Below are 24,080 nucleotides of genomic sequence, written 5' to 3'. Positions count from 1 at the left end.
CTTGAAACGAGACCAGGGAGAAGAAGTTGGTAGAGCAGAGTTATGCAGGGATTTTAAGGTGCCTTCCTGCTCTTGAATTCTCTGAATCCCCCATTCTGCTCCCAAGTTTTCTCCTTCCATTCAATCCCACCTCTCAAACCCATCTCTCCACCTTGCATTTGATGTGGTAGAAGACGGGGAGCCCGTGGAGGGATTCAAAGATGGAAGGATGATGGGAGGAGAGAAAGATGATCGGAGTAATGGATGAAAAAGATATTTTAGGGGCAGCTTTTTATATCGACTGTAGGGAGACAAAACAGGGGTCAAGGAAGCCAGAGAGGAAGAGGTTGTAATAACTGAGACGCAAAATGATGAGGGCCTGGACTAGAGAATTTTATCCAGAGAAAGGGAGAAATAAAAGGACAAAGCTTAGAGACATTGTGGAGGGGTTTGGGTTCCCTTTGGATGTGTGAGGGAAGCAGGAGGGAGGAGTCACAGCCAGCTCCCTCATTACAGGTCTGAGTGATGGGGAGGAGGGTGGCTCTGTCAGCAGTGATAGCGATGGAGCGAGGAAGGGGTTGAGAGGGAAGTGAAGGTGATTGGTTTCGGTTGTATGATGTTTAAGTTGACAACGTGTTGGCCCTGGGATGTCAGATTGACAGGCAGGTATGCAGGATTTGATGGCAGCGGGCAGGTTGATTTGCCATCAAATCAGCTGCAGCCACATGAATGGATGAGATTGCCAGAGAAGACATACAGTGAAAAGAGCGGCGGTGAGGAGGGAGAGGATGTGTGTGTGTATCGGGGGGAGGTAAGGGGCTAGGCCATGGTATGTCTCCCCAGAAGAAGGAGAAGAGACAGAAGAACGGAGATGTGCTGTGTGGGGCGAGAAGAGGAGAAGCAGCAAGGGGGTGGGGTCCCATTGTGCCAGGTGCCAGTTCCTGCCCCACAGAGCCAATAATGAGATGTGAGGCTCAACCTGTAGTAATTTCCTATTTTCCATTTTCACGTAAGATTATTCCTTTGCTCTGGAGAAGCAGCCTCCTAGGTGAGGAGATACTCAAACAGAATGAAACAGCAGAACAGAGGACGACACCAAACAGGTCTGACATGCTGCCTGTCTCTGAGAATACAGAGCCATCACTAACCGAAGGGGAAGGCAGAATACCACACAGAATGCAGATGTAACCTATGCTAACATGGTGTCGGCTCCATCACCTTCTGTCTCTGGTGAGACTACATATAGAGGTTTACCAATCTGCTACCAGGTCTAAACAAAATGCAGCTTATCCTTTTGGATCCAGAGCTCCTGGGTTCAATCCCCACTGATGATGACAGGCAGATGTTAAACAGACAATAAAAATTGAATCTTATGGAAGCTAGAAAACAAAAAGATTTAATAGGCCACCCAGTCCCTAGACTGGGACCCAGAGGAAAAACTGCCTGTACAGGACAGTTTCTAGTGATTTCTCCAGTTCAGAACCTCCAAAGTGATATGGCTTTGATTGCTTTTGGCGAGAAAATATCTCAGAGCCAAAGAGATCTCAGGGCCAGGAAACATCTCCTGATGTTCAGCCAACATTTTCTCTCAATTTCATCTCCTCGGTCCTTGCGCTGAACCCCACTACACTGCCCCAGATATTTCATTCAGCCCTGACTGTTCACAGCCTCCTAAGCTACGGATAGGCTTGTTTTATCCCCCACTTAGCCAAGCTGGACATAGTTAGCTACTTTCATCTCACCCCATAAATCAATCCCTCCAGCCCCTTAATCATCATTTCTGTTATGCTCTGAACTTCCTCCAAGAAAGCCACCAGGATATTTCAAATCCTGTTGATTTGTTGCTTTTACCTCAAAAATATGCCACAAACATAACTTTTGGTGGTTAGTCACGAAAGTATTTTGGGGACATTGCATTTCCTCTGGATTTTAATGTGAACAGCAGCTGCTCGCCGGCATGTCACTGCGGTCCCTAGGCAGAGGGGTGATCAGCGAAGTTCCATGCACTGCCTCCCGCCCCAGCACCAGCTCCGCAGCTCCCATTGGCCAGCAACCCAAACTCCTTCCCAGACCCTGCATCCCCCGACCCACCCCATCCCCCTGTCCCATCCCCGGCCCCACCCCCGAGCCCACACCCCAGCCTGAGCTACACCCCCTCCTGCAACCCAATCCTCTGCTCCAGCCCTGAGCCCGCTCCTGCACCCCAAACCCCTTGGTCCAAGCCTGAAGCCCCCTCCCATACTCTGAACCCGTTTCTGGCCCCACCCCAGAACCTAGGGAAGCCCTGAGCCTCCCCGCCCTCCAGCTGGAGCCACAAGCACCGGCTCGCCCCTCTGCGGGGGGGAAGTCCCTAGCGTCTGACCCCCCACCCCATTGCGGCTGTCAGTGGCCCCTGACTGATTTTTTACATGGGTCACTATGGACTTCAAACTGGAGCTGGACAGGGTTTTTTCCCCACAGGATGTGTTTTCATCAGAAAATGCAAAACAAATTCTTCACAGAACCATTATTGGTTTCAGTGAAACATTCACTGGGAAAGTTTATCAGGCCCAGGCTGGAATTTCTCTCTCTGTGTCGGTTTAACCAGAGAGACCCCAGACTAGCCAACAGCCCAGAGATTATGGCACTCACCTGGGACATGGAAGGCCCAGGTTCAAGTCCTGGTTGCAGCACAGGGGCTTGAATTTGGGTCTTCTATTGAGCTATTCTTGGGTCAGTCTCTCTGTTTTTTCATGAAAAAATTCAAAAGCTCTCGGTTTCCTCCTGATGCAGAATGAAGCCCAATTGCTGCAGCCACAACATGTTTTGCAAAATGGAATTCTTGTTTTCCAGCCAGCCCTACTCCAAATCACCATCTGAGAGGTGCAAAAAGAAGCCAGCAACGCACTGCAGCAGGCAATACAAAATCCTGAGCGCTAATCCTGGGACCTAATGATAGCAGTAAGCCACTGCTAAAAGCCAGTCGTGTGATCTGCGTCTGTTGAGTATTCTGCCCCAGCTCAGTCTAAAAAAAATGACCCAATCGTTCACTCAAAATTAGAGCTGGTTGAAAAATTATCAATGGAACAGTTTTCTATTACAAAATGTTGTTTTATCAAATTCCGAATGTTTCACAGGCATGAGTCAATTTCAATTAAATTTGAGGGAACAATTCAACACTGAAATGAAATATTTCAATTTGACTTTCTTGGTTTGACTTTTAATGTTTCAACAAGGTCCCTTTGATGTTGATGAATAGACATTTTCTAGAGTTTTTGTTCTGCAAAAGTTTCCACTTTTCATCATGAATTGGGATGGAAACAAATTTTGAAATGTCAGAATTTCCCATAGGACAGAAATTCCATTTTCCAACCAGCTCTACTCTAAATCCAAATGACAAGAACCTTTCTCGCCTACTGATTTTCATTTATGGGCCGCTGCACTTCTGGATCATATCTCCACTGTATCTTTAAAAGAAAATTAAATTATAACATTTAAAAACAAAACAAAACACCACAAAGGAAAAGGACTGAAATATGACTGGGAACTGGGATTGTTTAGTCTGCAGAAGAGAAGAATGAGGGGGATTTGATTGCTGCTTTCAACTATCTGAAAGGGGGTTCCAAAGAGGATGGATCTAGGCTGTTCTTAGTGGTACCAGATGATAGAAGAGGGGTCAGCAACCTTTCAGAAGTGCTGTGCCGAGTCTTCATTTATTCACTCTAATTTAAGGTCTCGCATGCCAGTAACACATTTTAATGTTTTTAGAAGGTCTCTTTCTATAAGTCTATAATATATAACTAAACTATTGTTGTATGTAAAGTAAATAAGGTTTCAAAATGTTTAAGAAGCTTCATTTAAAATTAAATTAAAGTGCAGAGCCTCCCGGACCTGTGGCCAGGACCCAGGCAGTGTGAGCGCCACTGAAAATCAGCTCGTGTGCTGCCTTCGGCACGCGTGCCATAGGTTGCCTACCCCTGTGATAGAACAAGGAGCAATGGTCTCAAGTTGCAGTGGGGGAGGTCTAGGTTGGATAGTAGGAAAACTATTTCACTAGGAGGGTGGTGAAGCACTGGAATGGGTTACCTAGGGAGGTGGTGGAATCTCCTTCCTTAGAGGTTTTTAAGGTCAGGCTTGACAGAGCCCTGGCTGGGATGATTTAGTTGGTCCTGCTTTGAACAGGGGGTTGCTAGATGACCTCCTGAGGTCCCTTCCAACCCTGATATTCTATGATTCTATGACCTGGGAAGCTGATCTCTCAGTAGTTTTGGCCCAGCCAGAGGAATAAAAAAACTTCTGGAGAAAGCCTCATTTCCACACATTTCCAGTCCAGTTTTCTTGAAGGGCTCAGTTAATTTGGAGAAGCATCCTAAAAACATTAGGGCACAAATTCAATCCCCCAGCCCTTTGAAAGTTCTCTCATCAGCATGAATGACAGGAACACAGGAGGGGAAAGGTCTTATTTCCTCCTCCTGTCCCCCATCCTTTTCACTTTATTCTGGTCTCCAGTGCAGACTAGCACCTGATTCTGCCAGCTCTCCCCAAGCCCCGGTCCACCACAAAGGCACAAAAGCACCTTAGTTTCCAAACAGAAACCAAACACCATTGATAGGACTGGGTCGCCATTCATTGCCAAGCTGTATACCCAGCTCCAGTCTTCAAGGCTGTGAGAAATTGCCCCCTTCCCAGATTATTCCTGGGACATATGAGGAGAGAGAAGGAGGGGAGTCGGAGAGAGCTCATTTACAAAAACAAACAAAGGTCTTTCACCATATGGAAATATTTCTAGCAATAAGCAGGGCTCTTGGGCAGATGATGGATGGATACATTTAACTAGCTCTAATGCTGCACCAGGCATTTCGGCTCCTTTAAAGTTTATCCCAAATTGATTAATGTGAGCAAATGTGCAAAATCCCTGACAGCCTGTCAAGCCAGGCTGTGGCCCACGGCAGCAGAGTCTCATTTCCCTCAGAAGCCTCTTCAGAGTTATTTTTTGGAGGCTCTGGAGGAACTGGCATGCAGCCAATGCTTTCTCCCCATGGCTTTTGAAGCAGTGAACTCAGGTGCACTGGGGGCTTGTGATGCTGTTTCGTTAAACTTCAAAAAAAAAAAAAGAAGAAGAAGAAGAGAGAATTGAACCCTGAATACAGGCCTCAGAAGCCAAGGGAAACTGATTGCTTTCTGCATTTTAAGCAGCTCATTGCCTCAAGGAGCTCTGGTCAGCGGAAAAGTGGAATGATTAGTGCAGACACTATGCGTGACAGAACACCAGCACGAAGAGAGGTCACATTGATGGGCCAATTAGTTTGAATTCTGCCTCTTATTGTGGCTAATACACGATGCTTCATGGGTCAGTGATACACTCCCATGCAGCAGCTAGCTAGTTCCACAATGCCACACTGAACACTGGTGCACAAAAAAAAAAAAAAATCCCTTCCTGACCTCTCACTGGGGACCAATGTATGCTCTGAAGCATGAGAATTGATTAACTCCACCTTTATTTCAGATCAAAGTTATTACGCTCATAAAGTTACCCAACCATAGAATTGACCCTGCCCTTTTGTGGCAGTAAATTCCTAATGGTTAACTACGTTTCATGAGGCAATATTTTCCTTTGTTCTAAATTTACCAGCCATTCATTTCCTAGCATGGCCTCTTGACCTCAAGTTATGGGGCAAGGTTAAAAAGGGAGTGATTGCTTTTCAGTATAACCCCGTGGACTTCTGAGTACAGCAATGCCCAGTGACTTCTCCAGTCTTCTGAAGACATTTGCAATGTCAACTATATCTTAATTCGATAAAGGAGTGTGATTGTCTTTCTAATGGAACCCCTTTTGAGATGCACCTTAGTCTCTCAATTGCTTCTCTAACTTTAGATGCCTACTATGAGGTGGAAATCTTCATTCAGATGCTCTCATCTCCCCATTCCTCTTGGCTTCTAGTTCTCCACACTTTCCCAGAGGAAGCCTCAGGTTCAGAGTCCAAGGACACAGGTATGTTTAGACTGTTTTTTGCCACCCTACATTTGTCCACATTGAATTCCACCAGCCAGGGTGTTGCTGGCTGAATCCAGATATAATTTCTCACCATTCATCATGGCCTTTCCCTTATCCCTAAGGCTTCAGAGGCTCCAGCACACATCTCCAACTCACTGCCAGCATCCTCCTCCAAATCATTACTAAAAATCACCTGTAAATGTCCCAGTATATAACCATGGAGATCCCCCATTAGTAAGGAGGAAGGTCCCTGGCCTGTTATATAGGGGGTCAGATGACCACAATGGTTCCTTCTGGCCTTGAAATCTAAGAATCTATGAAAAGTTCTTACTGATACAAGCAGCTGCCCATCTCAACTCTGTTGGCTATTTGGCCATTGCTTATCTAAGTTTTAATCCATAGTGACACCTTAACACTCAACCAGTGACTATTTTTTTCCTCAGGAGTCCTGTGAGAGACTTGTCAACAAAAGGCCCTGGAACCTCACCGTGGCAGCAATCAGCCACCCATTCCTGCCAAGAGTCACACAGCCCTAGCTCATCTTGAAACAATTTAAGTGCAATTACATATGACCGCAACCGCTTCTGATCAGTGGAAAGAACGCCCCACTCTAATAAATGTTTTCACTATCTGCTCTGGGAGCAGACATCTCCATATTAGGGGCTGCATCGTGTAACGTTTATCACAAGAAAACATCAGGAAGGGCCAGCCCTGTTGTCTCCTGGTAGGAAACTGCTCTCAGAGAATGGGAATAGTATAGGCAGTAATGTCTGTTTTGGGGGGAGGAGGGTGCAGGGAGGCCATCTAGACTTCTTATAACAGTATTCCACCCTCTGGATGCTTATCAGAAGCAGAGTTCTAGAACATTCCAGAATATTTTATTAGAGACGAGAAAACGTATCCTTCATTTGCTAGCAACCTCCCTTTGACTCTCCCTCTCTCGGCTCTGCCGTGGTCCTTTCACAGACATCCTTGGAGCGAGACCTGGTCCAGGTTGGTCCCAAGTTATTTAAATGGTTACCTTGAGATGTTCTGCAGAGTCTAGGCAGTAACAGCCTGGCAACAACGGCAGCTCCAGGGTAACTTATGTGATCACTACAGTGTTACCTGCTGAACCTCATCGCCACGGCCCCAATAAAATCGTATAAATAACGTTACTATGCTGGAGCCGTTTCACTGGAAAAGACAGAGAGAAAGAAACGAAGAGCTAGTTCATGGATCTGACTGCAACTGTTCTGTAGCAATTACCATCTGCCTCCTGGGTTCTGCAGCTTGCTAGCTCACCCGTGCTTCAGCACAGATTTGCGCTCCCAGTCCCACCACGTTGGGCACTGTGATGCCATCAGAGAAAGACCTCGCTGGATTCTCAGTCTCGTTCTCACTCAGCATAGGGCAGGCTACTGCTCCTCATTAGTCGAAAGCAACAGTAGCTGCCTAACGTTCTAGGTAGCAGTGCTCCAAGCGGAAGGCAACAGATGTGCTGTTGAAAGCATGGGACGTATCCTCACTCTTCTACTGATTTCACTGCCGTGTTCAGGTTATGATGGCAGCAGAGCACCTCACCCACAAGACCCATCCCAGGAGGGTTAAAGGAATGACAGACAGGTTCTGAAAGGAGCCCTGACCAAACCATCCCACTCAGAAGGTTTAGTGGGGAGCTTTAAAGGTGAGAAAAGGAGGTAAAGGCCAGAAAGATTGCAAGGGGAGGGAGTCCTCAAGGCTCCATCATGGATGGTGGAAAACCTGCTCCCCCAAGTAAAAAAGGAACAATGTTCTGGGACAAAAACCCCACCAAGTTCTAAAAGCCGGATCAGTAACTGAGCAAGCTGATCAAACAAACTTTGAAAGGCTGAGCCTGAAACCAACCAAATCTTAGAGAGTGCATGAAAACCTCATGTTATGAGAACTATACCAACTTGGTGCCTTCTCTGAGGTCATCCAAGGTCTCAAGGAAGTCTCTCTCTCTCATGAGAACAGCCACTTCCCAAGCAACAGAACATTTCAGAGCCACCCAGGTGAGCTCAGATGGTTACAAACAAAGTCAGCTGTGATCTCGCTACAAAAGAGTTGCAGGGAAAATGAAGATTCCCGTATTACGCTGACAAAGAGATCAGCGAGTGTGTAGCCTGTCAATCTGGAGTGTGGATGCATCATTACACTTCGCATTTGTTTCAATGTACGTCATTTTCTTCCTTGCCAGCAAAGCTGTAATGGTATCATTACCCGAACCTATAGCTAAATCTCCTCTGTTACACCCTGACACCCCAATATTCACCACTGTCATGTAATTAGGATATGGCTTATACAAAGCATGCCTTGTGAGGTGTCATTCTAAAAGTACTGATCTGCTAGACAGTAATAGCTCGTTGGATTGTATGTACTATCGTTGTGTGTGAAGTTAGGCTGTGTATGTGTTGCTGAAACATGTCCTGAGGTTGAAAACACCCACAAGCAGCCTTTCAGGAATGACCGTAAAAAGGCCAAACAACATTAATGGCTTATTGAGGAAATGCACATGAGCACAAGGATTACCCCAGGCACTGTGTACAATAAAACCTCTCAGAGATAACACTACACACTGGGAACTGTTTTACCCAAGTCCCAGCAAAAGAGCTTTCCAGAGAATGGGGAGAAGATATAAAAGGGGGGAAATGACATTATGGGGGGACCTCACTCTCCCTACAACACCACACCTGGAAACACCTGAGGAACAGACTGAACTGTGGGAAGTGATGGTCCCAGGCTAGAAGGATTTTTAGCCTGTGTATGAAAACCTAGGAAAGCCCAGGCAACTTATGCCTTAAGAATCTGCCAGTCTGTTTATCACTCAGGGTGAGAATTTGCTAATTTATATCTTACCTATCTAGCGTGTTAAGCTCAGTTTGCGGTTTTTGTTTATTTACTAAGGTAATCTGCTTTGATCTGTTTGCTATCCCTTATAATCGCGGAATATGTACCTTTTGTAGTTAATAAACATATTTCTTGTTTATAACATAACCCAGTTTGTGCAATTCATATGGGGTGGGGGGGAGAAGCTGTGCATCTCTCTCTCCACATTGAGGGAGAGGGCAAATTTTTATGAGCTTGCGTTGTGCAGATCTTTCTATATGGCACAAGACAGTATTATTTAGGGTTTATCCCCCAAAAGGGGCGTGACTGTGAGTACTGGGTGAGTCTTCTCACACAGAGCTGAATTCAGTCCGTGTCTGCCATTGGGTGTGGCCCCACGCGTGTGTGTGTGCGCGCGCGCTGCAAGAGGCCGGAGAGCCTAATTCAGCAAAACCGAGAGAGGGAATCCAGGCTGGTGGAGCAGGAGAGGCTCAGTGAAACCCCAGCACATCAGGAGGCCTCCCAGATGGGGGGGTCCAACCTGTCACATCCGCCACCACTGCAGTTACTGGGGTGGCCTTTCAACTACTCAGCATCATCTTTCCTAGTAGCTCTTTTCACCTGGAGAGTAGCAATCGGCTAAGATCAAGGGGCCAGACACTGGGTCCCCACGATACACAAGGCTCCATGTTTTGTTCAGCGGACACATGTAGCAAGAGAATACACCATCTCTGCAGAGAACACAGAGCACTTGAGAATCAGCCTCCAAAACCCTGTTACAGATACCATCTGTTCCCTCCAACGATAATACCACTGTTTACTGTGGGCTCGCAATACTCAGAAGAAATATGGCTTTGGGGAATATTTTCAAGTGACAGAGTTTAGGCATGTTAAAACAAACAGAATGCAAGTGCACGAGGCCAAACCAGGAGCTTTAATACAAAATGCCTCCAAATAAAACCGGCACCACATGCAGGCAGGAGAAAAGCATGGCTATAGCTGGACAGAGCTCAGAACCAGGAACGTCAGAGTTCTGACTCCAACACCAAGATCTCACTTCCCCCCATTTTGCAGGCAGATGAGGACTGGAAAGGCGACTGATCACATAATGTGCGTTTGGGATCTGCCACCTATGAGGTTTGCCATTCAGCAGAAGGGAGACGGGGATTAGATAACCCCACAGTTATCTAATCTCCATCCAGTTAGAGAGGCTTCATCCATCTCTAACTTCTGTCATTCTATCATCGCGATTAGTTATTTACTGAATTTCTGGTCTATGGCAATAGGCAATCAGAATGGCATGGATGCTGGGTTAGCTTTAGCCAAGAGTTTGGATAAACAGCACAGACCTCATGACATTTCAGCCAGTTTGAATTCTTGGGAGGAATCTGGCATCATCCAAACCTGAAAATCACCCTCCCTTATAGTTCTGATCTGGCTTGAAACAAACAAAAAAAAATCAAAGAGGCAGGTTTGGCCCTAGGGACCCCAAGTCCAAGCTTCTCAGAAAGGTTCAGATTGCAGGTGCTGGGTTTGCTCCCATGTGACCTCACAGGAAGGGGTGTCACGAAGTGTAGGGGAGTCAGGCCCCGCACCCCCGGGCTCCCTGCCGATTCACCAGGACTCTCAGCCAGCCAGTAAAGCAGAAGGTTTATTTAGACGACAGGAACACAGTCCAACACAGGTCTTGCAGGCACAGATAACAGGATCCACCCCTGTTAGGTCCATCTTGGGGCCCCATAACCCCCATCGGGGATCAGAGCCCTCTCTCTCTGCTTCCCCTCTGTTCCCCAGCCAACTCCAGTCTGCCCAACCCCCTCCGGCCCCTCCTCTCTCCTCAGCTTCTTTCCCGGGCCAGGAGGTCACCTGACCCCTTTGTCTCCAACACCTTTAGCCAGCACCTTTGCAGGGAGGGGCCCGGCCATCAGTTGCTAGGAGACAGAGTGTCAGGCATTTGCTGCATGGACTTTTGCTGCTAGATACTTAGGATCTGTACCCAGCCCCCAGTAAGACCAGTCCCACTTCGTCACAAGGGGTAAGTAAAGTATTCACGTTCCATCTACCTTAATAGGACTAGTAACGATCTCTTCAGTATCTAGGGATGAAAACAACAGACTCTATAGACCCTTGATGGACCCAGCCAACACCTTGGAATGACACAAACCTCCCCTCTCCAATGCAACACGAGTCGCGGCACAAACATGCTGCATCACATCATCTGGCTGCCATGTGGTGGATGCTCTCCGTGGTACCTGTGAGTGAGAGCTGGGCCAGTTCAGTGGCTTCACCCAAGTGACAGCAGGCGCCGACTAACCTAGCAGGAGAACCCCAGCAGGAATGACCCACGTGTCCACAGGGCTGGGTTATCTTTTCTGATGAAAATGCCACTGCTCATGTCCAAACAGGTGATGCGAAAAATCCCTTTGCTGGCTTGGCTAGTGATGAACAATATCAAAAGCAGTGCTCATAGTCCCGAGGATTCCCTCTCATCTCCTGCCAAGCACCTGCAGGTCTCCAGTCCCCTCCTCCAGAAGCATCTCTCACTTCCCCCTGCTGGCACATTGCTAACAGGAGAACATAAGTAAAACAGGCCCCACTGCCTTGAAATCGGTTTGCATTTCCCATATGGTGAACTCCCCTCCCCAGTCACGCTGGCACCTTCACAGCTCCCCCACCCCATCCCTTCCTCTTTGATGTTATTTACAAAGGGGAACGACGTCTTTCTGCGGAAGTAACGTCGACAAGAACACCCACCCCAAGAATGTACCCAACACACACGTGCACCGAGAGGAACGCGTCCCTGAGACACCATGTGCTGTCCTCACCTCCGCCACCCCACCCCGAGCGCTTGCTTTGACAACACACCTGCACATGGCCGATGGAGCTACCGGCAGCGGCGACGAAGCGTTCTTGTTACAAGCTCGCATTGTGAAACCTGCCTTGCCCCCTCCTTTCTCCCCTCACACCGCCTGCTGGAATCATAAAAAGTGGGTTCCCCTTAGCAGAGGCGAAGCGAGGACATGCAGCGGGCGTCACAAAGAATACACCTAAAGTACATGCTCCAATGGCTTCTCAGATCAACCTGTTGTGGCTTCACTAGACCACACAGACAGGCTGTGCCACACCAGGTCAAACCATGGGTTAATCCATGGCAGCAGTGGCCAATAGCTAGGGCCCTACCAAATTCATGGTCCATTTTGGTCAATTTCACAGTCATAGGGTTTTAAAAAATCATAAATTTGATGATTTCAGCTATTTAAATCTGAAATTTCATGGTGGTGTAATTGTAGAGGTCCTGACCCAAAAAAGAGTTGTGTGTGTGCGCGTGTGGAGTGGGGGGGTTGCAAGGTTATTGTAGGGTGGGTTGTGGTACTGCTAACCTTACTTCTGCACTGCTGCTGGCAGCAGCGCTGGGCAGCTGGAGAGCGGCAGCTGCTGGCCAGGAACCCAGCTCTGAAGACAGAGCTACCGCCAGCAGCGGTGCAGAAGAAAAGGTGGCATGATGTGGTATTGCCACCCTTACTTCTGCACTGCTGCCTGCAGAGCTGGGCCCCCAGTCAGCAGCCCCCACTCTCTGGCCACCCAGCTCTGAAGATAGCACAGAAGTAATGGTGGCAATACCGTGACCCCTCTAAAATAACCTTGCAACTCCCTTTTGGGTCAGGACCCCCAATTTGAGAAAGGCTGAGCTCCCCCGTGAAATCTGTATTGTAGAGGGTAAACGTGCACAAAAGACCAGATTTCACCAGGGGGGAAACATTTCACAGCCCGTGATGCATTTTTCCATGGCTGTGAATTTGGTAGGGCCCTACCAACAGCTGATGCTTCAGCAGAATGACTCTAAGGTATTTGTGGAGTCCCCCTCATGGTAATATCTGAGCACCCCACAGGAATGAATGCATTTCTCCTCACAACACCCTGCAAGGCAGTGCGGAGCTGTTATCCATATTTCACTGCCCTGAGGAACTGAAGCACAGAGAGGCTAAGTGGCTTGCCATGGATGCCACAGAAAGTTTCTGGCAGAGTGAAGAATCAAAGCTGGGTCTCTCACGCCTCATCACCCTAAGTGCAGGTGCATCCTTCCTCTCTTACCCAATAATCAGGATGGCCAACACATCAGTACTGCAGAGTGAAAAAAAGAGTTCCTTCCAGATCCCTGCAAGACATTGCTTTAGGGGCTTAAGCACACAACGTGTTATAATTACTTGCTCTGAGGTATCACCTTCCATCGCAATACGGAGTGCCTACACTATAGAGAGGACACTGGCTCAGCACTAAAAAGCAGGCCTGTGGTAGGCTCTGAAATAGCAACACGTGCTACCCCTGCAGACCTGGCTCGCAACCCAGCCGGCATGCATCACAGCCAGCAGGGAATACGATGCAGCTTTCAAAAGCTCTAAAGGCCTTTGATGTTTTAATATACCTTCCCTAACGTCACGTCGCAGCAGCATGCAGTTCTAATAGAGGAAAAGTAATAAATACTGAACATACTGCTTCCATTTCTTGCCAGGACAGCTTCAACTGGAATTGTCACTGGCTTGAAACATGTTTCTCCTTAGGAGTCTTGCTCTTCTCTCCATGTGGTTCAAATCAGGATTGCTTTCCCTCCCCCTGCCCCAGGGCAAAGTTTGGGAATGTGGGTTAGGAAGGGGGGAAAAAAATATCAAAACCCTCATGCTTGAAATAGAAAACCACGGATTAGCCCTCCCGAGGAATCCCAGCGGCGGCTCGTTCAGCGTTGATCTTTGGCAAAATGGAAAAGGTGGATACGTGAAGCAGGGAGGCTGCTGCTATGGTCTCCACCGCTTTGCAGAATTTACCCCTGGCATCACCGCTGCTGCCACCGCAGGAAGCCCGCCAGTGAAGTTATGACTAATCAAAGCTCATCTGCCAGAATATACAGCACTCCATGTGCCGGCATCGCATGCTGGGTAAGAGTGTCAACCCCCCCTTTTCATTTCATGGCCAGTCCACAGAAAGGATCAGTGCTTCATTTGTGCTAGGGCTTGCCAGGGCTGAGTCCTGGCATCTGTGGGCTTGGCAGTTCATAGCCCTGGCACCTCTGGGCTTGCAGCAGTTATGAATGTAAAAAAAATTGCTTGAGCCCTGGCACCTTTCATTACAAATTAAGCACTGACAAGGATTAATTGCCTATGGTTACTATCTGCTAGCAGAGTTCCTCCTTAGGTTAAATTGGTAGAGACGTGTGCTTTGGTGTGGCAGATCGTGAGTTCAAACCCTGATGCTTGGGGGGAGTTTCTGACTTGGGGGTAGCAGGGTTTTCTCTTACTGCTCCCCAGAATGTGTGTTCTGAGTGACAATGAGCTTTTTGTTCCTCTGGCTCGGGGAACACTTACTGTGCGGGGCAATGCTAATAACCTCCTTAAGACCAGCTTCTTCTGGGATGCCCACAAGATGTGAGTTGATGATCAAAGAAATGTAAATGTGTTAAAGACATGAACGTGCCTAAGCTGAGAAACCACTCGGTCTTGCTGCCAGAACTCTCCCCTGCCCTCCCCACTACTCTCAGGCATAGGGCCAGGTTGGAAATTAGATTGCAGGCTCTTCAGAGGGAGGCTGTGTTGCCTAGCGGATAGGGCACAGAATTAGGATTCCAGAATCCTGGGTTCTTTGCCAGGCTCTGGCCCAACACTGCCATAATTGAGGCTGGAGCAGGTATTTGTAAACATGGAGATCAGGCTTTTAAAATCTAACAATTAACTTCTCCGTGCCTCAGTTTCCCCAGCTGTCAGAAGGGCATAGAACTTATTTGCTGCCCAATGATGTGAGGCTCAACTGGTGTCTCAGAAGCTCTTTGAGAGCTGCAGGTGGCAGGTATTATTGAAGTGACACTCCTTCTATGCAGAAACTTTAAATCCCTTTTTTGTTTCACCCTGGGAAGAAAGCCACCTCCCCAGTTTGTGCTACACCTCTCCGCTCAGGGGTATGGCCAGATGCTGTGCAGTTCACCCTAGTATGCACTGCCCTGGGGAGCAAGCAGTTTGAGTTTTCCTTTCTTTGTCCGCAGAAAAGGGCTTGTCTTAGACTCACCATGAACGCCAGCCAGTCCTCCTTTGAATTTCTCCAGAGAACAACGGTAGGTACACCAGGGACGCCTGGGGGGCCTGGATCTCCTGGGGGGCCTGTTCTCCCCATTGCACCAGGGTGCCCCTAGGAAAGAGAAGGGCAACTCCTTTAAGACATTTTTCAGTCCACACAAACCCAGAGCCAGCCTGAACCAAAACCACGTACCCCGACTGAGGGGGAGTTCAGATCTGAACAACTGGGCCCATTCCTGTGACCCAAATGGGATAAATCAAAACCCCGAGATCCAAACAACCCTGGGAAAGTACAGAGCTGGGAATGAAATGTGTGGCTTGAGCCAACTCTAAGATGTACAGAGAATACACACAGCCCGAGCGAGATGCTGAAGGTGGAGATTACAGTTGTATCTATCTCTATAACTCTAAGATACTAACAAAAGGGAGCAGCATGACTGCATGACAACATATACATCCCTACCTAGCTCTCGCTCCAAAGAGATACATTGAGATGTACTGACAAATAAATCCATCACCACTCCAGTATCTCTAAAATCATTGATCTGAACATTCACAGAATCATAGAAGATTAGGGTTGGCAGAGACCTCAGGAGGTCAGCGGGTAGTGATCAACGGCTCCATGTCTAGTTGGCAGCTGGTTTCAAGCGGAGTGCCCCAAGGGTCGGTCCTGGGGCAGGTTTTGTTCAATATCTTTATTAATGATCTGGATGATGGGATGAATTGCACTCTCAGCAAGTTTGCAGATGACACTAAACTGGGAGGAGTGGTAGATACGCTGCAGGGTAGGGATAGGATACAGAGGGACCTAGACAAATTAGAGGATTGGGCCAAAAGAATCATAGAATCTCAGGGTTGGAAGGGACCTCAGGAGATCATCTAGTCCAACCCCTAACTGGGGGAAACCTGATGAGGTTCAACAAGGACAAGTGCAGAGTCCTGCACTTAGGACAGAAGAATCCCTTTCACTCTTACAGACTAGGGACCAAGCGGCTAGGCAGCAGTTCTGCAGAAAAGGACCTAGGGGTTACAGTGGACAAGAAGCTGGATACGAGTCAACAGTGTGCCCTTGTTGCCAAGAAGGCTAACGGCATTTTGGGCTGTGTAAGTAGGGGCATTGCCAGCAGATCAAGGGACATGATCATTCCCCTCTATTCGACATTGGTGAGGCCTCATCTGGAGTACTGTGTCCAGTTTTGGGCTCCACACTACAAGAAGGAGGTGGAAAAATTGGAAAGAGTCCAGCAGAGGGCAACAAAAATGATTAGGGGGCTGGAGCACATGACTTATGAGGAGAGGCTGAGAGACCTGGGATTGTTTAGCCTGCAGAAGAGAAGAATGAGGAGGGATTTGATAGCTGCTTTCAACTACCTGAAAGGGGGTTCCAAAGAGGATGGATCTAGACTGTTGTCAGTGGTACCTGATGTCAGAACAAGGAGTAATGGTCTCAAGTTGCAGTGGGGGAGGTTTAGGTTGGACATTAGGAAAAACTTTTTCACTAGCAGGGTGGTGAAGCACTGGAATGGGTTACCTAGGTAGGTGGTGGAATCTCCTTCCTTAGAGGTTTTTAAGGTCAGGTTTGACAAAGCCCTGGCTGGGATGATTTAGTTGGGAACTGCTCCTGCTTTGAGCAGGGGGTTGGACTAGATGATCTCCTGAGGTCCCTTCCAACTGTGATATTCTATGATTCTATGATCTAGTCCAACCCCCTGCTCAAAGCAGGACCAATCCCCAACTAAATCATCCCAGCCAGGGCTTTGTCAAGCCTGACCTTAAAAACCTCTAAGGATGGAGATTCCACCACCTCCCTAGGTAACCCATTCCAGTGCTTCACCACCCTCCTAGTGAAACAGTGTTTCCTAATATCCAACCTAGACCTTCCCCACTGCAACTGGAGACCATTACTTCTTGTTCTCTCATCTGCCACCACTGAGAACAGCTGAGCTCCATCCTCTTTGGAACCCCCCCTTCAGGTAGTTGAAAACAGCTATCAAATCCCCCCTCACTCTTCTCCTCTGCAGACTAAATAATCCCAGTTCCCTCAGCCTCTCCTCATAAGTCATGTGCCCCAGCCCCCTAATAATTTTCATTGCTCTCTGCTGGACTCTCTCCAATTTGTCCACATCCTTTCTTTGGGGGGGGTGGGAAATGACTGAAAACTGGATGTAATACTCCAGATGTGGCTTCACTGGTGCCGAATAGAGGAGAATAATCACTTCATCGACCTGCACACGTCGTACCATCTATCGGGGTACACCACATTTAGACAGATAAACAATGCTGGATAATACTATGTTGAGAAGGGCCTTTATACTCGAAGTAGCAAAATCACCCTGGTCTCTGTGGCCAAGGTTTTAAGCCACATCTGAGAACCCAGCATCTCTAGGTGGGCCTGCTGGCTGCAGTTTCAAGCACTGCCCTGGTGTCTTCCTTCCTTGTTCAAGAGGGAGTGTGGGGTGATTTAAAGTCACCCTGCGCACACACAGGACAGCTGGGAGGACTGGGATTTAACCATGCCACGGGCTGCAGTTTGGGTTTCTAAAGCTGGGAAAAGAGGCATTGTGCAGGGACACAGCCTTTGGAATAGGTCTCCGTAGTGCACTGCTGTCCTGGAGAGTTAAGGGTACGTCTACACAGCAAAAACACCACCACCCTGGCAGCAGCAAGTGTCAGAGCCTGGATCAGCTGACTCAGGGTCACGTGGCTTGTGTTACAGGCCCAAACCAGACAGGTAGCTATTTGGGCTCGGGCTGGAGCCTGGGCTCTGAGACCAGCGAGAGGGAAGCGTGTCAGAGCCCAGGCTCCAGCCAGAGCCAGAAAGTCTACACTGCTATTTTTAGCCCCTCAGCACAAGCCCTGCAATCCTGAGTTAGTGGACCTGAGCTCTGACACTCACTGCTGTGGGGTTTTTTTGCTGTGTAGATGTACCCTGAGGAGCTAAAGTCTCAATCCTAATAGACAACGTGAAGCAGCACCGGCGCGATGCCCGCTCCCCTCCCCTCCACACTATAACATCCAGGGTCTCTCTTTGTCGACAAGTCTATTCCTAAGGTATACAGAGTCTTTGCTCACAGAGAAGGCAGGGTGGTCTACTAGAGAGCGCACTGACTTGGGAGACCTCGGTTCTATTCTCAAGTCTGATCCTGGATGGTATTGGGTAAGTCACTTTACTGCTCTGTGCATCAGTCTTCCCCATCTGTGAAATGGGTGTAATGATACTTTGTAAGGTACCTAGTGGTAGTTCAGAATAATATTAGTAACTCAAACCCCTCTACTGTGCTTGTACAGAAAGGCTGTCTCAAGACACAAGCATGCATTTGGCTCTAAAACAGCCCAAACAAAAACTGAATTATTATGGTATAAGTATTGGACCACCAGGCTTGGTGAGCAGGAATCTCAGAAGCTAACCAGGCAGTTTCTAATCAGAAGATATGTCTGCTGCGTTCACCCCTGGACCTAAACCACATCTAATGAACTTCAAGAGTCTTCCAATTTACTCACTTTGTCTCCTTTGGGTCCCAGAGGTCCGCGTCTCCCTCGGCAACCCTGAAAAGGTAAATAAGAGCTGTGTCACTCCACTGTTTGTTTGCCCTGCTCCACCTACAAAGATTTCAGATGCTGGCACGGGACAACCTTGACGTGTGAAGATCTCCCAAGGTGGTCACAGGCCAGTTATTTCTAAGCAGAGGTACTGCAAACACAGACTGGAAGGCAGAGAACTCAACTGGAAGGCTGAGCTTGTTGCTGGCTGGGTGGAAACCGATAGCATGACTGTCACAGGGCCTGTCTACATGGGGCACTCAGGAAAATTAATATGGATTAAGGAAAGGTGGGAATTTAAAGTGAATTAGTTAAACTGGATTAAACCCATATGGGCACTCTCATTCAAAATTAAAGTGGCGTTAACTCAGTTTTTCTTAGTTAAAATAAGATGAATTAAGGCCACTTCAAGAAGCTCAACCCAGCTACATCGCTCAGGGGCATGAAAAATCCACACCTATGAGTGAAGTAGTTAAGCCAACTTAAATCCCCTGTATAGAAAGCACTGGGTGGATGGAAGAAAATAGCTACCACCTCTTGGGGAGGTCTATTTACTGCAGCAATGCGAGAACCAGTAGTGAGTGTCCACACTGAGACACTGCGGGGTTTTAAATGTAGACCTAGCTGGAGTCCCGTTTTTGCATGAAAATGCTGATTCCCACTACAAACTCCTGTTCCAATGGAAGGGTCAGTTTTGTAGGGAAGGTTTGGTGCAAGATGGAAAATCTAGTCAAAACACAAGGGAGACCCTCATCCAAATCAGGTAAGACTTGAACAGGGGTCTCCTGCATCCTAGCGGAGTGCCATAAGCACTGGGTTACTGGCTATACAGGGGTGAGATAGAGCTGGACACACACACATAGGACCGGGAAACAGTTTCAGCAGCATAAATCCCACTGATGATCAATGAGACTTTGTGTCTTGACTGCCTACGTCACTTTTAAAAATGGTCCTTCGCAGCCTTGGAAAATGCGATCCAATCCTTCTATTTGACAGTCCCCATTTTTAGTGTGTAAAGCTTTTTGCTCAGGAACAGGATGAAGTACAAATAGCAGCGGCGGTGGTTGGGGTGGAATATTTGTGTTTTCAGTTGTTTTGTAAGGAAAAAAAACTGCATCCAGTTCTCTAGTCCAGTGGCTCTCAGCCCTTCCAAACTACGGCCCCCCTTTCAGGAGTCTGATTTGTCTTGTGTACCCCAAGTTTCACCTCACTTAAAAACCTGCTTGCTTATAAAATCAGACATACAAATACAAAGTTGTCACAGCCACACAGTTACTGAAAAGCCGCTGACTTTCTTATTTTTACCATATCATTATAAAATAAATCAATTGGAATATAAATATTGTACTTACATTTCAATGTATAGTATATAGAGCTATATAAACAACTCATTGTGTGACGTTTTAGTATGAACTGACTTCATTACATAGCCTGCTGTAGAACTAGGCAAAGATTTAGATGAGAAGTTGTACTCCTGGAATACCTCTATGTACCCCTGGGGCTACGTGTACCCCTGGTTGAGAACCTCTGCTCTAGCCTAATAAAAATTCAGCTCTTTAGCTACTGTAAATCAGCGCAGCTCTATTAAAGTCATTAGAGCTATGTCCCTGATCCCAAAATATACCACCTGCATCAACAACACTGGCGATTTCAATTGCAGCAGGAAGCAAACACCTTGAGTCCTGAGGGAAAATTGCAATTCAACACATTCGTTCTGGGCCTGGGTATTTTTACCTGCAAGCCAAGCCAACATGTGACTGGTGGCTCTGTAATGCAAGTCATGTTCTACTAAGCACTGAACGGAGACACCCTCCCCGCCAGACTCCGTTCACCCAAGAGTTTAGCTTGAGGGGGTGGCATTCATAAGCAGGAGCGCTACTAGCTTTTTTGCCGCCCTAAGCGGTGGAAGGTCCCGCCTCCAAAATGCTGCCTCTGACAGAGACGGCGGAAGGTCCCGGTGCCGCGGTCGCCGCCCCGCAAATGTTAGCGCCCTAGGCGACCGCCTGGGTCGCCTAATGGGTTGCACCGGCCCTGTTCATAGGGACTTCTGTCAGCCAAGCAAAAAAACCCACCAACCAACCAGTCTCCTTTCACGCTGAGTAGAAGAGGAAACAAAGAGCGAAAGTCTGTATCAATTAACAATATCCTTCCCTGGACCACCAACAGCAATGAAAATTACGCATCAAACTGCTCTGTCCATATTTCACAGTTATATTTGAGGGTAGCTGCCTTGGCACAGAAATAACTCAAATATCGTTCTGAATACGAGGCCATTATCCAGAACGTTGTACGGGAACAACATTGGCCAACAGGTATGAATTCCACATGGCTTCATGCTTTGTGGATGCCCAGCCACAGACGTTCCGGCCCCGCGCACATTTCTCCTGAAAGACAGCCACCTCAGGGGAGTTCATCCTAGAATATGATTCTCTGTAAAATGCTTGACGTTTCAAAGTGCTATTGGAAAGTTCTGGCTGACTTTCAGGATGCGTGTAATGCCAATGGATGCTGTTGTGGGTAAAATATAAAGCAGCTCCTGGGTATAAAACCACAACAGAGACAGGGCTGCCCAAAGGGGGAGGGGGGGCAAGTGGGGCAATTTGCCCCAGGCCCCGAGTCCCGCAGGAGCCCCCACAAGAATGACGGAGGCTCCCCCCGCCTTCCCCCATCCCCCGGAGCCTAAGCACACCGCGTCCAGGAGCGGCCACACACTTCTGAAACCCCAAACCATGTTCAGGTTTTGGCAGACTAATTTCAGCTTTTCAATTAAAAAAAAACACAACAAATTTTGAAGGAAGGCAGACCTTGTCCGTTATTTTTTCTGCTTTTTAAAAAACCCCTAGTTTTCAATCCAAAAAAAGTTTTGACGGAAAATATTTGTCCAACCCTTTTAATGAGCGGGAGTGCCTTTTAGCACTAGCTGATGCTGAGAACCAGTGATACCTTGTAAAGGTGACTTGAAAAGAAGTTCTCTCAAAACTGGGTTTGTGCCGAGATGTGGAAGGTTTTTAAATGTTTCTTTTTCCCAGGGCCGCCCGGGGGGGGAGGGGGCAAGTGAGACAATTTGCGGGGGCCCCCCACGAGAATATCGTATTCTATAGTATTGCAACTTTTTTTTTATGGAAGGGGCCCCTGAAATTGCTTTGCCCCAAGCCCCCTGAATCCTCTGGGTGGCCCTGAACAGAGCTAGCAGAGACAAGCCATGGACATGAATTAGTCCTGCTGATTATTTGCGCTAGCGACCCACCTGTTTAATGGGCGGCGTGTGCAGCGATCGTCCATGATTTCGCTCTCCACACAGACACCCAGAATATTTAAGAGCTGTGGGCACAAATGTCTCTAAGTATTTATACCGTGCCCGCAACCGTGGTATCTGGAAGCTAGACCCAGTGGTCTCAAAATCTGGGCCCCTACCAACTTGTGCATATTAATAAGTGGTCTGATTTGCAGAGATGTTGAGTCTCCACAGTAAAAGCTGGGAAATTAAATTCTAGGTTCCTACTGGCTTGGGATGCTCGCACAGCTGAGCTGCTGGAGGGACCGGCTGGGAATCGGGCATTCTAGTGCGGTTACCAACCTCTCCTCTCTCGTACGAGACCAGTCCCTCTGCATCCCCAAAGGACGTTTACAGGGAACACTGTACTGCTGAAGACTATCAAAGCCTCCTTGTGCTGCCCCAACTGCATCGGTACCCTGCTCGAGTCCCTTCCCTGGTTTTCCTCATCCTTTATCTTCTGGGCCCTACTCAGTTCTGCTCTCACCTCACCCCTTGCTAAAAGAAACCCACCAGTTCAGCTGGTTATACTCACATTCCATCCTGAACCGCCATCTCGCGCTCTCTGTTTCTCTAAATTCTCTTTAACACCTGCTCTTCTTTTCTCCCCTCTGCCTGCTTTTTATTATTTATAATCGCCCGCCACTCCCCCCCGAAGGATCACTCTTCCCATTCACCCCTCCCTCTTCTCCATCTTCTCTCAGATGACATCTCCGGACTGTCTCATCCCTGAACTGTTAGTCCACGGATGTTATGAGTTAGAGGATAGCCCCTTCAAGGCCTCAACATCTCCCTATAACCTCTTTGCATTCCCACTGGGGAGACCTACATGGAGGCGCAAGACTCTCTCTCAAGCAGGGCAAACCATTCAACCAAAATTGGGGAGGAAGCTTGATTTTGTGGTTAAGGCACTGGACTAGGTCTCAGGAGGACTGGGTTCAAATCCAGACTCTGCCACTGCCTTCCTGTGTGACCTTGGGCAAATCACTTATGATCTGTGTGTCATTTCAGATTATAATCCTTCCTTCTGCCCTTTGTCTGTCTAGTCTACTTAGACTGTAAGCAATTCAGGACAGGGACACTCACACCATGTTGCTTTTAGCTCAGTCACTGCACAATGGGTCTCCAATCTCAGATGGAGCCTTTACTCGTAACTGTAGTACAAATAATGACTAATATTAAAATTAATCTGTACCTGAGTCTCATAAATGGACTGGTATTTTCAAAGAGAAAAATATCCCTCTTCCATGGTCTTGGCCATGGGTACATATTATAAACTACGCTGCGTTCATGTTTGGGATACTCTATCTTTCTGTATTTTGATGGACAGTGATCTGATTAGATTATATTCTCCTAGCTCACATTAATGAATAGCCACCATAAATTCACAAAATAAATGCCATCTCAGGAGGGAAATATTATGGACAAATATATAATAATCCTGATATATGATGGACAGAAAGAGGTGAAGATTTGGGAGTTGTTACTGAATGCAACAAGTCATCATGGCATCAGCTACAATTTCACAGTATATATTTCTCTCTCCTTACAAGCCAAATTTCTCTTACATTGATACCATTTAAAGCAAGACAAAACACGTTCACAGCACCAAGAACAATGGACTCAATTGCTATAGCATTTCAGAGCAGAAGATGAAAATTGATCCATGGGGTCTCTTAAAGAAGACAGTTCGTATTTTTCTCTGTAAATCATACTCGGTGTCATTCTGGAGCGTAATCCTTCATCTTCCAGAGCGACCTGACATTTGTAACTGCACGTGTCATGAAACAACGGATAACTCCTTAGAGAAAACCAGAGTTATGCTTCTGCATTTGCTTCCCCTATGGAATCACAATGGGTTTCTATCAGAATTCAGGGGAAATCCTGGAATACAAAACATGCCAGTTCCTTCAAATGATCAGTGCTAAATTTGATTAATAAACAAACAAACAAAAATGCATAAAAAAGCCTGACAATACTTACAAACTACCTTGAAGCTGCCCCATGTAAAACATTGGCAGTCAAAACCCCAGCACAGAAGCGTCTAATGTGGTTAAATCTTTGGAAGGATGAGAAGCAGAGATCATAAGCATCAAGAGTTTTTAAAATAAATAAGATCCTTTGCTCTTAACATAGTGTTTTTTACCTCTAGACCCCAGATCTCTTTACAAAACGCTGAATGGGTATCATCACTCCCATGTTGCAAATGGACAGACAGACACGTAGGGGAGAGAAATGAATTGGCCAAGGTCACATAGGAAATCAGGAGAAGAGTTGGGAATAGAACCTGGATCACCCAATCTCAAGCCTGTACTTAGTCCACTGCAGCTTACTTTGCTGCCCCTCTCTGCAAAGACTAGGCACAGGCTGACCTGGTTAGCAAAGAGCCGTCTGTGCAAGGTTATTAAGGAAAGCTCCATCTATG

The 24,080-nt window shown here is 47.4% G+C and overlaps 1 protein-coding gene across 1 annotated transcript in view; it reads right to left on the bottom strand.

Annotated features, from left to right (window-relative positions):
• Positions 1–24,080, bottom strand: part of COL27A1 (collagen type XXVII alpha 1 chain) — a 242,049-nt gene that overhangs the window by 93,267 nt on the left and 124,702 nt on the right. Inside the window, exons 9-10 of the mRNA XM_044993151.1 lie at positions 18,343–18,387; positions 14,834–14,953 (exon numbers count right to left, since the gene is read on the bottom strand). Of these exons, the coding sequence (XP_044849086.1) occupies positions 14,834–14,953; positions 18,343–18,387 (165 nt within the window). The remainder of the gene's footprint in view (positions 1–14,833; positions 14,954–18,342; positions 18,388–24,080) is intronic.

This window comes from Mauremys mutica, chromosome 18 (genome assembly GCF_020497125.1).
Source record: "Mauremys mutica isolate MM-2020 ecotype Southern chromosome 18, ASM2049712v1, whole genome shotgun sequence".
In the NCBI taxonomy this organism is placed as follows: Eukaryota; Metazoa; Chordata; order Testudines; family Geoemydidae; genus Mauremys; species Mauremys mutica.
The sequence above is the reverse complement of the archived record's forward strand: the minus strand, read 5'-3'. Positions and strand labels throughout refer to the sequence as shown.